Consider the following 15,697-nt stretch of genomic DNA (forward strand, 5'->3'; position numbering starts at 1 on the left):
CTTTGTTCGGCTCCTTCCGCATATTGTACTTCAAGGAATCTTCCGTTGCACCGTCCTAGTGGCCCACCTTGCCATCGAGTACCTTCATGGGCCTCCAGCTAGACCGTCTAGGGTAGAGCAACATCGGTTACCCGAAGGGTAGTGCCCACGTCAAAGGCGGTGCAGCCGATTTTGTATTCGCAATCTAATAAAAAGGGACACTTTTCGTGTCTAAAATACATCGGGATCTAGAGATACCTATATATCTTTACTTTTCCAGACTACTCCCTCCGTTCTGAAATAGTCCACATTCTAGCTAAAATTTTATTCTAAAATACTTTATATTCTAGCTTTTAGTCAACATCAATACTGAAAACGAGGTGGTTGTGTTCTGGACGTTGTTATTTTCAATGTATCTTGGATTAGTTTAATTGTGCGTTCACATATCTAAGTAGTACTTTCTTCGTCCATTAATGGATGTCGAGAGGTTCATTTAAATGTGGATGTATCTATGAACTAAAGTGTGTCTAGATACAAAATAGACAGAGGTACTACTAATAAATGTAACACTAATTTTTTTTTTTTAGAATGTAGACTAAATCAGAACGGAAGGAGTAGGCGTGAAGACTAAAAACGGACAAAGGGTTGAAATAGGGGCGGGGGTGGGGGCGAGAGTCCACTTCGTGCCGTGAATGCGTGATGGATGATGGACTGACCGATGGCACGATCTCAGTCAGCGTGGGACGCAGGGTGGCCGGGGTCAAGTCGTCGGCCGGCCGCCCGGTACGACGGGGCAAGGTTTAGTTTGAATCAGTCGCGATCGGGTCAGGCACTGATCACTTCAGCATTCAAATTGTTGAGATCCAACTGCATTGCGAAGTGGTGTAATTGGACAGACATCTCCGTCCTGTAGTTCGATCCTTCCGCCTCCTCCCCTCCGCCAGCCTTTCACCCTCATGCCGGCTCGATCATCGTCTTCATCTCTTGCTCCAATCACAACCTGGTTGACCAAGCACCTATCTGACCATCTGATCCGTTGGGACGTCACATTATTCATCTGTTGCTAACTTGTCCAGTCTACTCCCTACATATCATAACAGCTAGAAAATTGAAAATCATTGATTTGTCTCTTTCTAGAATTTTATAATTTTGCTGGTCTTTACATACATATATTATAAGACCTTTATGCATAAATAGATGTTTTTAAAATTTTAATAAATCTAAGACATCTATTTATAGACGAAGGGAGTAATAGAAATCAGCGGAGAGGGCGAAGCTGACACATTGTCTTGGCGAAGATGAATCATTTCCATTTATGGGTAAAAGCATCTCAAGCAGACCCTTCAAACCGCAACCTGCAAAATTACGGGTACACCCCAAAAGAGTTTTGCTGTTCGAAAATGTGCCATGCAAGCTAGACCCGCATGTTAGACCCGCAAAAGAAACACTAAAACAATATATTTAGGAATATTCTAATTAAAAGGCCCGCATGTTAGATTTATCTTTTTCTTTCCTTCTATTTTCTCGTCTTCTTGGCCGCTCGCCCCTGCTCCGGCCTGCTTCGGCCATGCGCCCGCCGCCCTTGGCCTGCCAATTTTGCCGGATTTGGAGTGGATTCCTGCAACTCCAGCGCCAATCCGGTGATGGTTAGGCTAAAACTTCCTTGGCGCCAACAGTCGGTTCAGGATGCAGTTCGTATTTGGTTCGCCCCGAGAATCTGTGTTTGTACTCTAGTCGGATCTTTTTTTCAACCGGAACCAACCGCAAACCTTACAGATTCGGCGCATAAGCAGATTCTGCTAGAGATTACTCTAAGGGCAACACGGTCGCCCACCTCATATAAAACCCGAGGTATGAAACGGGTTACAGTTCTGTTTTTTCTCTCATTCCCCTCTCCCCCTAAATGCTGCATACACAGTGCCCTGATAACAAAAGTTGGCATTGAAATTCTACACACCTATGAACATACTCCCCGCAGTAACTCAATAAACTATGAACATACTACTATTTGATTGGGACAGTTGCTTTTGAAGGCCTCAAAATTGCTGGGGCGCTTCATTCTCTATATTCATTGGCGGACAAACCTTCCTTGGTCTATATTTTGATGGCAGAAGGATCCAAAACTTCTTGTTCTGGAAATGGCTGCTGCGCTTTCAACGGATTAACGAAAATGACATATCAGACAAGCTATTCAAATACTCGATGTACTTGGCAAATGATCAAGACGACCATTCAGTATTTGGCGGACTCGGGAGCTTCGGTACTGCAGTCGCTGGTGTAGTGTCTCTGACATTTGTTCAAAAAATTCAGGATCCCATCTCTGAATTAAAAGGGGGTCCTCAGCATAGCATATGTATATTGATGTAACTGCGCTTTCGACAACCACAACAGTCAGGCCAACCTGCAAAACAGTACAGCTCTCAGTTCTGTATATATATATTTTTTACAACTAGTCCTGAATAAACTCTGCAAAACATATTTAACTGGAAATATCTAAGAAAGTTACTAGTCAGAAAGTTCTGCTATGCAGCTCCTACCAACATCTATGAGTTTCTAGTGCAAGAAGGAACACATGAATGCGGAAGTGGTTTCTACTTCTGAAGTACTTCCGTGAAAATTTTATACACATGTAAGCACTTACCAGTATCATGCCAATCAGCATAGAGGTGGAGCCAACAATAATGGCTTTATCACTTTGTGTGTAGTATGTCCAAACACCCGTACAAGTTCCTGTAATTAGCCCACCTAATATTGTGCTCATCAGAAGAACAGCACCAGAACAATCATAAGCAATAAGTGCTTCAACGCCGGTCGACTGGAACAGCTCCCAAGCATCCCTAGCTGAACGATTGAAACTCTGTCCGTTGACAGCTATCTGAAAGTGAACAGCAGTGTGATACATGTGGGTAATGCTGTATGCCAGAAACCTTTTTTCAGATAATGACCGGCAACTTGATATCAATAACCAGTAGTACGAGGACACAAATAATTTTAGTTTACCAGGTTTACCCAATTCAAAAAAATCAGTGATTTGTTTAACTTCATATACAAAAACTTCAGGTACCCACTGGAACTTTGACTGATAATAGTAAAAAAAACTTTATTTGACGAAACAAGAAAAACTATACATAGTGAGGCAGCAAAACAGAGAACGAGGACACTTTCATATTTATCTTATGCATCCTGAGAACCACTGACCTGCACGTATGCATACTTGTTGAAGAAACGAACAAGCGTCTCCACAATATGAAAGAAAAAATCAACACAGCACAGCAGACATTCATTGTTACCAATTTTAGAACGAATCCCTCGGATCTGAAATTAAATATAAATAGAGGAAAAAAATGAGTAAATAAATGAGAGCCAACAATATCAAAAGGAATGAAGGTAATAATTGAAAATTTCGCACCAGGCAACTCTAGCCAGTAAGTCACAGACCTCCCAACGTAGAGTCCTAATGGCAGCTGTAAAGAGTGATCCATAGCAAATGCTTCCAAATGAAGTTGTTACAGCATACTGAAGTGACTTTCGAAGTGGTTTTGGGGGCATCGATGCAGCTGCCTGTCCACCATGAATGAGAACAAGGAACACCATCCCAGATACTATGACATGGACTGTATTACTAAGGATAGCTCCCATCCAAAATAAACTGACTGATAGTGCCTGCAAATTGCAGGACAATTATTATAAAATACCTTAAAACAACAAAACATTGAAATCCAACATAGACTAACGACAACTTGCCCTCACCAAAACAAGCCACCATTGCCCACGATTAGGTATCTCCATAGCAACAATACCAGAAACTCCAAAGGACCATAATGCCATCCAACAAAGCATTACCAGTACAAATGCATATGCTACTCTCATCACATCAGGAAGTTCCCATACCATCCTTACTGCCTTCTGAAGTACTAGCATTGTGAACGGAAACCTAGCAAAAATTTACCCAGTTACTGCTAAAAAAATAAGCAAATATGCAGTTTTGAACAACTTGATGAGGATAACAAAGTCCCTTTTTTGCCACATAATTAAAGCATCAATCATGCAATTAATAATACTGGCGAATGGACAGAACATCATGTAACACAGCAATAATTCTGAGACTAAACTAAGATTGATCTAGTGCTTAGAAATTAACGAAGGCCCCATATTGTTATCAAATACAGGTGTCAAGATTATCACCCAGCAGAACTTTGGGATAGCAGCCATCCAAAACATTAAGATGTAATGTTTTGTTCCTCAACCAAGATCAACTGATATCTTCTGCCTCCAAACCAAGACATGATTATAGAAACAATCCTGACCCAAGTATGGCATACATGATCTAACTGGAAATTTACACAAGAATTATCGGCCTTTTGAAACCGAACAAGACTCTGCAACAAAAATTTGCACAAATAATTGTAGCATTCTTAGAACCTAAAACATGTCTGTTGCTTTGCGCATCGGCTTAAGCTTTTGGGTGAATTGATTAAGTGCATGACATTCAATATGGTACCAAAGCGAAGAGATCCTGACTATAACGCACTATTAATAAAAAAAAAGTTGCAGCCTACATTGATCCCACGTATGGAGCACCCCAGTTAGGTACACACAAGCTACTGCAGAAAACTACGTAATTCATTTGGCAACATTTTGCAGACACTAAATGTCAACTTTGTGGCTTCATCTCACTCTGCTACTGTTTACACCCTGAAAGGTAAAACCCAACAGCATGTTGCACCATGCCCGAAAGTTTTCGGCTTCACAATCCACACAGTTTCAGTTCGTATGCAAGTTGGGCGGGCCCACTTCAATTCAAAGGTATTCAAGTGAATACCCAAAACTTTTGGCAAAATACAAGATATATATAGTATATACATATGTATAAATGAGAAAACGGAAAAATAGAAGGGGAGAGGGACTACGTCCCACGACCAAGCATGTCTGGCTGACTCCCGAGTCCCATCCATCCTCGCTAGGCCCATCTAACAAAGTGGCTAAACTACTGGCCGTGTCGCTTGGTTCGCTCGGACGCCAGCGACAGACAACATTTCGTGTCGTTCTCCCTGAACCCCAATCGCCAAGCGCCCAGACACTGCAAGGAGACGCACGACGGCGGAATCCTGGCGGCCGGTGTCGACACAGCAGGCTGCAGAACTCGTCCCAGAGATTGTCATCTCCGACTAACCGCATGTCTGCCTCACCTGCAGAACACCCGCTGCTGCGACGCTCCTCTTCGTCGCCGATCAGGGCATGTCGCCGATCAAGGCTCTCTGCCCGTCTGCCGAATTCCATTTCACCTGCCTTCCGTAAATTCCCTCTTCTGGGCTGCTACTACTGTCTACTACTTATCAGAACAGTTCTAATCGTTGAGATTGAGGTGCTTTAGAATTTCAGAAAAAATTCAGATAGAACATCCGAAATTCATAAGACTTGATGTTACTTTTGTTTTCGTTTTTCAGCTTGCATCATTTGCTATGAAATATGAAGAGAAAGAGTGGTAGTCCTATAATTAGTTGTAAAGGCTAGAAAACGTTTTAGGCTGTCAATTATTTTTGCACATTTCAAAATTTTGAATACACATCCTAGAAATCCTGGGCCCGCCCCTGTTTTAAGGCCTAGATGGTAAGGTACCAGGGGCGTGAGAACAGACATGCATATAATTCTCATGATCGATGGCACACAATTGTAAGAGATTTACAGTGAATTTCGAGTTGAAATCACGTTGACTCGGAAGCATAAGAAACCTAATGGACTTGGCCGCGTGCACACAGTGGAGTGGAGGCATGCAACAGACAGGGCCTAACTGCTTGAGAGTGGGCATGGGAACAGATATGCATCGATCGCCTCACAAAATTCTCATGAACAAATCGAAGAAATTTACTTTTGTTTTTCGATGTCGGGCGTCACATCCTCACCCACTAGAGTCCAAGTTGAGTGTAGCAGCGAAACTGGGAAAATCCAATTCCAAAAGTGCTGCAGTTGAGTGTTGGGTGTGTACCTGTCAATGACTGACATGACGTAGAGGAAGTGCAGCGCGGCGCCGACGGCGAGCGCGACGCCCCAGAAGAAGTGCTTCCCCCAGAAGCAGAGGACGCTGACGACGGCGAGGTAGGCGGTGAGGCTGTGCACGGCGGCGCGCATCACCACCCGGCCGCCGTCCCTCTTCCCGGCCGCCGCGGCCAGCCACGCCCACGCGAGCGCCGCCCCGACGCCCCCGGCCGCGCCGTAGTACTTCCAGTACGTCTCGGTGAGCTCGGACGGCTGCGCCTTGTGCTTGGACACGGTGACCACCGGCCCCGGCGTGGCGGGCTCCGGCGCGCCCGCGGCGGGCGGCGCGGCGGCGGTGTGGTTGTTGGTGGTGGTGGTGTTGGGGTGGCCGTGCTGGAGGTACGGGGTGATGTTGAAGCGGTCGGCTATGCGGAAGCGGTTGAGGCCCGCGAGCGCGAGGATGCCGCCGAAGAGGAGCAGGTGGAGGAGGAAGAGGACGAGCCAGAAGACGTCGTGGCAGCGGCGCCTGGCCGGCCACGGCCGGACCGCGGGGTGGGGGCTAGGGTTCCGGCTGTCGGCGCACGGGGAGGGGGAGGGGGAGGAGGAGGAAGACGACATGGCGGCGATCGGCGATCCGCGAGCGGACAGCGACGGGGCTAGGGGTTGTGGTGGGGGATTTGGAGGAGTGGAAGAGGGAGATTAGTATCGGGGATTAGCGAGGATGAGGAGTGGAGTAGGTAACTGCTCTGGTCTGGTCTGACAGCGGTGGTCGCGCAGTAACAACCGTTGTCGCTGGGTGACCGAGGAGGCGCGGCGACGACTTGCCTGGACTGACTCACCGATGAACTGTGAGACGATGGGGACGTCGGCGCGGAGGGAATTTGTTGATTCCCGGGGCAGCGGCTGGTCAGTCAGTGTGGTGTGGGCAGTGGGGTTTGGTCTGCGGCGTGAGGCGAGGCGACGAATCGGGACGGAACGGAAGGGGAGGTGGGGGAAATTTGGGGGCTATCGTGTTGGGGGCGAAGCGGGACCGGCGTTGGATTCGAAAGGGATGATGAGCTACCGCTGGGTGGAGGCTGCTTTGTGGCTTCTAGAAACGGAGCTGGTTGTTGGATAGCTGGATCCAGCAGAGGCTGGCGATTGTGCGAGATGAGGCGACGGTAAGAGCATCTCCACTCGTCCCCCCCACAAGGCCCCCGAGCGACGTTTTTTCCATCCGGACGGCGAAATTCGGCCGGTCGCGCCCGGTTCCTCGTTTTCGTCCGGATTTGGCCCTTAATCCATCCGGCGAGCCCACGCCAACCCCGGCCCCTCGGGGCGCGCTCGGGGACTCGGACGAAACGAAAGCGCGCGAAACGGCGTGTGGACCCGCGTAGTCGGCGGCCGGAAAACCAAATCCTGTGATTTTCCCTCCAATTTGCTTGCATTTCCCCATTCCCTCCAATTTGCTTGCATATCCCCATTCTCTCCCGCACGAAATCCCCCAATCTCCTCGTCTTCCCGGCTCCGGTTCTGGCGGCGTCTTCTCGTCCACCACCACTCTCCTCCTCGTCTTCTCGTCCACCACAATGCCGCCGAAGGCGCCGGCGAGAAGATGCGGAAGAAGAAGACGAAGCCGCCGGGCATGTCGAACGCCGAGTGGGCGGCGGACGAGAAACGGCGCGACGTGGAAACAAGCGCCGGGCGGAGAGGGTGAAAAGAGCCGCCGCCAAGAGGTCGGCGGAGGCGGCCCAAGACGAACACTTGAGGTTAATCAGCATGGCCTATAGCGGCGGCGTGTTCCCCGGCCAATGGTCGACGCAAGGTACAACAAGTTCCCCGTCTTCCTTCTCGCCTACGCTCGTACTCGCCGTCGCCGGCCTGCCGTGTTCCAAGAGGGCGCCTACGTCCAACCGTCCAAGCCCACACCGTCGCCGCCCGAGCTTGACGTCGGCGTCGGCGGCGGCTCTGTTCGAGGGCACCTCGCCGGCCCTGCGACGAGGGCCGCTCGCGTTCGGTGCGATGGCGGCGCCGAACGAAGAGGAGATCCACGAGATGATCACCTCCGGCTCCGCCGCCGCCGGCTGCGAGCCCGGGGTTCTTCATGACCGCCGCCGGCTGCGTGCCGGGGTTCTTCACGCAAGAGGAGACGAGGGCGACGGCGCGCGTGGCGGCGCGCAAGGAGCATCGGGAGGATGTTGCCGACGGAAGCCAAGCCGTCGAAGAAGAAGGCGAGGAAGAAGAAGAGCCAAGCGAAGCCGGCGCCAACTTCGTCGAAGGGGAAGAAGAAGAGGAAGAAGGACTCGCCACTGCCGAACCGCGTATCAAATGGACGCCGAAGGAAGAGGAGTGCCTCGCCGAAGCTTGGATGACCGTGTCCACGAACGGCATAATCGGGGCCAACCGGTCGTTCGACACATGCCGGTTTCGAGTGAGGCGGGCGTACGAGGAACGCAAGCTCGTCGATCCCTACTTCAACAAGACGAACATGAACGTGTGCCGGGGAGACAAGGCAATGGCCACCCATTGGGGGATCATGCGAGACGGCGTGCGGCAAATGGCACGGCGTACGGGAGGAGATCGACAAACGGCCGATCGGCGGCCACGACATGGAGCAAAGGGTATGATCCGCCGGCCCTACACCACCGAGGTACATCGTCGTTAGCCGACCCGTATCGCCGTGCTCTTTTTTCCCTAGCTGCGCCGAGCTTTGGACATGTACACGGACGACACCGGCCTGCGGTTCAAGTTCCTCAACGTCTACGCCCGCCTCGAGAAGTGCGAGAAGTGGAAGGAAGTTCGCACGTCCCTCTCGAAAAGCAAGACCGAGCGAGTACAACCCCGACGCTCCGCCGGCTTGCGCGGCGGAAGGGCGCCACGAGCTCGGCCGGAAGAAGCGAGAAAGAGCTCAAACGGACGGACAATCCCGCCGACGGGATGCGAGCGTCGATCGACAAGTCGTCTGGGCCGACTTGAGATCGCACGCCGACGGGAGGAACGACAAGTTCGACGGCGGGTGGCGGGAGATGCTCGCCAACCAAGGCGCCGGATCGCCCCGGCGAAGACGACGGTGGCGGCGAAGAAGAGGAACACGGACTTGGCGTTCCTCATGGGCGGCGGCGACATGGAAATGATGGACGAGGAGACGAGGAATTGGTACCGGGGCCACCGCAACGACATCCTCCGAGCCACTACGTCGTCTCCGCCGGCTCCTACCTCGTCTACCTCACCATCTACCTCGTCGGCTGCGGGCTGCTTCGACGTCCACCGCCGCCGCTGCTTCATCGTCGCCCGCCGCAGCCGCTTCGGCGTGTGAGGAAGCGGGTCCGTCGGACACCGCCGTGCCGGCCGGGACTGCCGACGAGCCTGTCTCCGTGTAATTTCCCTCCGATCGCCGATCTGTGGCTGATCCTTTTGCTCCTTTTGCCGATCAACTGCCCGTACTTGTAGCGCGGGACGGCGATTTGTTTGAATTTAAACTCTATCCGCCGAACTCCGGGTGGACGACTGGAAATATGGTACTCCCCACGACTTAATTTCGTCCAATCCGGCGGTAGTTTCGTCCGGATTTGGGTGTGGGGAGCGCCAACGAGTGGGGATGCTCTAACGCCTAGGATGTCATTCAATGGGCTGTCACACCATATGCACTCGCCTCCCCTAAATCATCTACTCCGGAAATGCATCCAATTATTTAGGGGATGCCGTCTTGTGGTGCCGTGTTTAGAGGTGTCCCCTTGTGTTCTTAGGTAATCTTCAGCAGTAGGCCGACGCATTTTGGAGGCTCAAATTGACCGTTTGCGTTCGTTTGCGTCCGTAATGACCGTTCGCGTCGGAGATATCCCAGCGGTGCGGACACACTTTTTTACCACTGATACCGTCAAGGTCGGTAATGACGGTTTAACGTCTCGTCGAGGCCTGCCGTCTGCGGTTACCGGTTCTCGCGCGACGATGATGGTTCCCGCGTGTGGCCAACAGATTGGCGCGTTTACGTGGCGTTTCGCGCGCGCGGGAAATGACCTACGCGCGAACGCCGTTTCCCCCCTCCCGCCGTGGCTATATATAGTGGACGCTGGTGGACATGACGGGCACACCTCAACCTAAACCCTAGCATCCACCCATAGCCGAGCACAACCGCACCTGGGCTCGCCAAGTCTACCCGGATGATGCGGACCTCGTCAACCTCCGCGTGACGGAAGCGTTTCGATGAGGAGGAGCTCACCACCAACGCCTGATACGTTGCAAACGTATCTATAATTTTTTATGCTTCATGTTTGTTTCACACTAATTTTTATATGTTTTGTTTACACTTCGTGGCATTTTTATGCATTTTATGGAACTAACGTATTAACAATATACCATAGTACCAATTCCTATTTTCTGCTGTTTTTGTATTTTAGAAAAGTTGTACAGGAAATATTCTCGAAATTGGACGAAACAAAAACCAAATCTCCTATTTTTCCCAACACGAAGACGGAGTCCAAAGCAGAGATGGAGGAGGGCACCAAGGTGGCCACACCACCCCTAGGCGCGAGCCGACCCCTGGCCGCTCCTAGGCATGGTGTGGGCCCCTCGGGCGCCCATCGACCTCACCCTTCCGTCTATAAGTTGCCTCCCGACGCGAAAACCCTAAATCAACCAGCCTCCATCCACGAAAAGTTCCATAGCTCCACCGCCATCGAAGATAAGTTTTGGGGGACATAAATCTCTGTTCTGGCACCCTACCGGGACGGGGAGTTTCCCCCGGAGCCCCATCTTCATCGTTGTTGCTGACTCCCATGATGAGGAGGGAGTAGTTCTCCCCCGAGGCCGAGGGCTTTACCGGTAGCTATGTGGTCCATCTCTCTCCCATGGTATGATCTTTATGTGATCATGAGCTTTGTAATCTAGTTGAATAAGTAGATGTTACTCTTCATCTATTATGCTACTCAAGTGGTTTTATTATGTGATCTCCGAAGACACCTTGTCCCACGGCGTGAAGGTGACAGTGTGTGCATCATGTGTGTCTCTTAGTCTAAACTTTACGAAAATACTTATCATGAGTTATAATTTGAGTTAGATGTCTCTATGAAATTGTAGTGTTTGTTAGTACTATCTTTGGATGCTCAAAGTGACAGCGTTGAAAGTGCATGGAGCCCCCATGTGTGGTTTTGGTAATTAATGACAATCCCTATGCACTAATGTTCGCATTGAGTTATATTTGTAGGTGTTGTCCATAGGCAATGCTTGAACCATTTGTTGGTTTCAAGGTTGCAATAAGAAGAAATTGATGAAGGATATCAAGTGTCAAGTATGCCTTGAAGATGAAGATAAAGTGAGCCCTCAAGTTACTTCAAGACATCAACATAATGAAGTGCAAGTTCAAGATGAGCCATCTCGAAGAGATCCTTTGCTTGACTCTTGCCATCCATATGGTGATCATGGATATGTGAAGATGTGCCGAAGAAGAAGCTCTCCCATGGTGGATTATGGGGGAGCAATCCACAAGACTTCATCTAGCAAGCACAATCAAGAAAGGCGTTCCATCTTGTTGAGGTCAAGAACGTCATCATCGAGCTCAAGTGGAATGCGCAAGTATAAGGTTTGCTCTTGATAGGGTTTCTTTCTCACCGGTCTCATAGTGTAGTTGGAGACCGGTTTATAGTTTAGTTGCCGTACTATTAAGAGGGCTCTCGAGTGAGTAACTCGATCGTATCGTTCGGAGAGAGCTCAAACCTTTGCATCCTTGCATCATCTTTCTTGGTTGTTATTTGGATCTTATCCATGTGATGTTTTATAGCTTGTGCTTATTCTCATGACAAGCTCTAGTTCTTCGAAAACGGATTTTGCATAGATCACTTGTTGCGTTTTCGAGTTTGGTGATTTTCTCGGTTTCTCATGTTGAGGTCCTCTTTCCAACAAAATTGGTTTCACTTCAATCCGAGTTTCCTAACTCAACTTATTGCATTTTCGAGGTTGGAGGTTTTACCGGTTTGTCTTTTGCTCCTGGCGGAAGTTCCGGCCTCTTCTGGCGGAAGTTCCGCGCAGTTGCTCCTCTCAGCAGATCCTCAGCGCCCCTCACGTTGAAGCTCGACGTTCGCTGGCCGGAAGTTCCGGTGTTGTTGGCCGGAAGTTCCGGTCAGCGGAACTTCCGCCCAACTTCCGGGCATGTTCCGGATACATCGTTTTTAACTCGCAGTATGTCCAGTAAGGTTTTTCTGCATTTCCGGAACTTGGCCGGACCGGAAGTTCCGCCCTAGTTCCGCCCAAACTCAGTCTGCCAGCTCATCTGACGCGAAAGCATCCTACCGGAACTTTCGGCCCTCGTGGCCGGTACTTCCGGTGCCAGCCGGAACTTCCAGCCCTCCTGGCCGGAACTTCCGGTGTTACTGAAAAACATCCACAACGGTCAGATCTGGAGCATCTTCTCTTATAAATAGCTTTCTTACCCATTAGAACTGTGCCTTTTCTCACTCTCTCTCTCCTCCATTGTTGAACTAGAGAAGCTTGCTCTATCTCTCAATCCCTCCATGATTCTTGCCCCCATTTGAGGGAAAAGAGAGAGAAGATCTAGATCTACATTTCTACCAACCAAATCCATCTCTTTGTGAGTGGAACTCTCTAGATCTTGATCTTGGTGTTCTTTGTGAATTCCTTTGTTCTTCCTCTCTTATTCCCCCAATAGCTTTTGTAGCTTTGTTGGAATTTGATAGAGAAGGACTTGAGCATCTTTGTGGTGTTCTTGCCATTGCATTATTTGGTGCATCGGTTTGAGTTCTCCACGGTGATTCGTGGAAGTGAAAGCAAGAAGGTTGTTACTCTTGGGTCTTTGGACCCTAGACGGCTTAGTGGCCTTTGTGGCATCTTTGTGGTGTTCTTGGGGACTCCAATTAAGTTGTGGAGAATCTTCAAGGGCAAGGCCTTTGTGGCATCTTAGTGGTGTTCTTGGGGACTCCAATTAAGTTGTGGAGATTCTTCAAGGGAAAGGCCTTAGTGGCAATTTGTTGGGAGCCTCCAATTAAGTTGTGGAGATAGCCCCAAGCTTTGTGCGGGTTCGGTAACCTCCCTAAGGTTACATAGTGGTTCGAGGACATCCCTCTTGGTGGGAATTCTCGAGGAGAATACGGTGGCCCTCGTGCTTTTGGAGTGACTTGTCCTCCACACCGCTCCAACGGAGAGTAGCACTCGCAAGAGTGTGAACTTCGGGCTACATCGTCGTCTCCCGCGTGCCTCGGTTATCTCTATACCCGAGCTCCTTTCTTATGCACTTTGTGATAGCCATCGTGCTTGAAGTTATATATCTTGCTATCACATAAGTTGCTTGTATTGCTTAGAATAAGTTGTTGGTGCACATAGGTGAACCATAGTATATAGGCTTTGGGCTTGACAAAGTAAACGCTAGTTTTATTCCGCATTTGTTAAGCCCATCTCGTAAAAGTTTTAAACCGCTTATTCACCCCCCCTCTAGGCGACATCCGTGTCCTTTCAAGCGTGGGATGTCCCTAGATTTGGAACGCGAACTTTAAGGAATGTTTTTGCAGTCCTACGCGGTGAATTGGTGTTCATTATCCAACCGGAGAGTGATTCAGAGTAGCATAGTGAAGAGATGATATTTATGTATTTAATTATGATATCATTATTGAGAGTGTCCACTAGTGGAAGTAAGATCCCTAGGCCTTGTTTCTAAGCATTGAAACACCATTTACAACCAGTTCTGCTACATGTTTGTTTGCTGCCATTTTTATTTCAGATTGCAATTACCACTTATAATCATCCATATCCATATTACTTGTATTTCTCTATCTCTTTGCCGAACTAGTGCACCTATACACATGACAAGTGTATTGGGTGTGTTGGGGACACAAGAGACTTTTGTATCTTAATTGCATGATTGCTTGAGAGGGATATCTTTGACCTCTACCTCCTTGAGTTCGATAAATCTTGGGTGATTCACTTAAGGGAAACTTGCTGTTGTTCTACAAACCTTTGCACTTGAAGGCCCAACATTGTCTACAAGAATAGAAGCGTGTGTAGACATCAACGCCATTCAGGCCGAGCAACTCAACGGGGAGGCGGCGGAGGCGGAGGTTGCGGAGGGAGAGATTGGAGGGCACACATTCACCCTGACGCTACAGTGTCAGGGGCAACGTGAGTGGCGGACGGCGGCCATGGCAGAACTCCAGGCGGAGCTCACCAAGGCCAGGACGTAGTAGGCCGCGCGACATCGAGTAGGTACGGCCATTGTAGTTTTAGGTTAACTCGACTAACCATCTTCGTAAGATGATCCTTTTGACCAATCAATAGTAATGAGGGACTGTTTTGCTTACCTTTATCACTGCATAGCGATCCCGAATGCAACCAACGCGGTCATGCAGCGCGACCGTGCAGCGTCCGCATATACGCAAACGTGTCACATATTTGGGCCGCGTTTGCGTCTCCACGGACGCCCCGGTCACTATGCGTCGTCCCGCTGGAACAGGGTGCGAACGAACTTTAGGACCACGCGGACGCAGACGATCGTCATCGTCCGTTTGCGTCGCCCCGTTGGAGATGCCCTTAAACACATCCTCAAAACAAAAAATCAAGTGCAAAAGTTGTGTCAAGCATTTTTGATATAACCTATGTGTACACACGGGACCGGTGGGCGCCCCAGATAATATTTAGAGCTTGCACGGACATAACTGAACTTTGAGGCTTGCCACTGGGAAGGTTTCTATCCGGCGGCCCAAATCCTTTCAAGAGATGCTTTGGGGGACGTGACTAGATATGATTTAATATCCTCAAATAATGAAAAATAGGTCTATCAAAAGACTATGGTATAAAATGGGATTTGATTAAAATGTCTCTCAATCCCCTTCCCCGCTATTACTGTTATATACTTGTATATACGACGTTTTATCCTAATATGTTGACATTGTATCTAATGTACTATATATTTCAATAATATTGAGCATATGATTACTAGTTTGTTACAATTTTACAACACATATTACAAAAGTTGATATTTTATGTAAACAATGCAAGATCATGAAGTTATGAGAAAGATTAGTTGAATTTGCCTCTTAACGGGCACCCGGTCTCGCCCAAACCCCATGGAGAAGGGAAAAAAATCTACCCAATTGTCAAATAGAAATGAGGATGCGAGAGAACTTGATGTGGGCATTACCCTTTGGGTAACCAACATTAGACTACCTCCTCCGACCCAACTAGAGGCCCATGAAGATTGCCCAACAACCAAGGTGGGCTTATACTTCGGTTCCAGCAAAGGAGACCTACCCAAAGAAGGATTCTTGACGAACAAGGCAAGAAGACTCTATACAACACTAGTAACATGTGGGGCATCAATGACGGTTTGATACTAACGGTTTGGAAATCCGTCAGCGAATGTCTTTTTTTGTGACGGTACCGCATTTTCGTGTCACGGGTGGCGTTTTGGGCCGCTCAGGCCCAAAAATTAGTGACATCCGAGCTCAAAACATCAATGATTGTCGAGAAATGAGCGTCGCGGGTGGTCGGCGGCCCGAACTGCGTAGTCAGCAGGGGAGGCGTCACAACAACTGGGCTTCGAGCCGGTGGACACACTCTGCACGCTTCTGATCACGTACTTTTATGTGTACCTGCACAACAGTCCAAGGCCAACAGCACTGGGACCCATATTTGTAAGGGTAGATAACCATTGTGTGCACACATGTACCAGAACTGCAGCACTCGGGTCCGCATGTCAGGTACCGACACGACCCACCTGCGTGGAGCCGCCCGTTCTGACAGCCTCCCAGCATGCGAAGTG

The 15,697-nt window shown here is 49.3% G+C and overlaps 1 protein-coding gene across 1 annotated transcript; it reads right to left on the minus strand.

The window, feature by feature from the left end:
* Positions 1-1,815: 1,815 nt before the first annotated feature.
* On the minus strand, positions 1,816-6,573 carry LOC124690427 (CTL-like protein DDB_G0274487). Its single transcript, XM_047223815.1, has 6 exons — positions 5,966-6,573; positions 3,730-3,913; positions 3,418-3,642; positions 3,178-3,294; positions 2,621-2,854; positions 1,816-2,380 (listed from the first exon to the last, which is right to left on the minus strand). Exons 1-6 carry the CDS (start codon positions 6,571-6,573, stop codon positions 2,171-2,173), a joined length of 1,578 nt encoding a protein of 525 aa, XP_047079771.1. The 3' UTR covers positions 1,816-2,170.
* Between the last annotated feature and the right edge of the window lie 9,124 nt (positions 6,574-15,697).

Source organism: Lolium rigidum, chromosome 2 (genome assembly GCF_022539505.1).
Source record: "Lolium rigidum isolate FL_2022 chromosome 2, APGP_CSIRO_Lrig_0.1, whole genome shotgun sequence".
Classification (NCBI taxonomy): Eukaryota; Viridiplantae; Streptophyta; class Magnoliopsida; order Poales; family Poaceae; genus Lolium; species Lolium rigidum.

What these genes read in the sequence shown, in the direction of transcription:
- LOC124690427 (XM_047223815.1), bottom strand. Translation starts at nt 6,573, where the DNA reads ATGTCGTCTTCCTCCTCCTCCCCCTCCCCCTCCCCGTGCGCCGACAGC. An exon ending in GTCATGTCAGTCATTGACAG is followed by an intron (nt 3,914 to 5,965) that starts GTACACACCCAA and finishes AATTTTTGCTAG; the next exon opens with GTTTCCGTTCACAATGCTAG. An exon ending in TGCTGATTGGCATGATACTG is followed by an intron (nt 2,381 to 2,620) that starts GTAAGTGCTTAC and finishes ACTGTTTTGCAG; the next exon opens with GTTGGCCTGACTGTTGTGGT.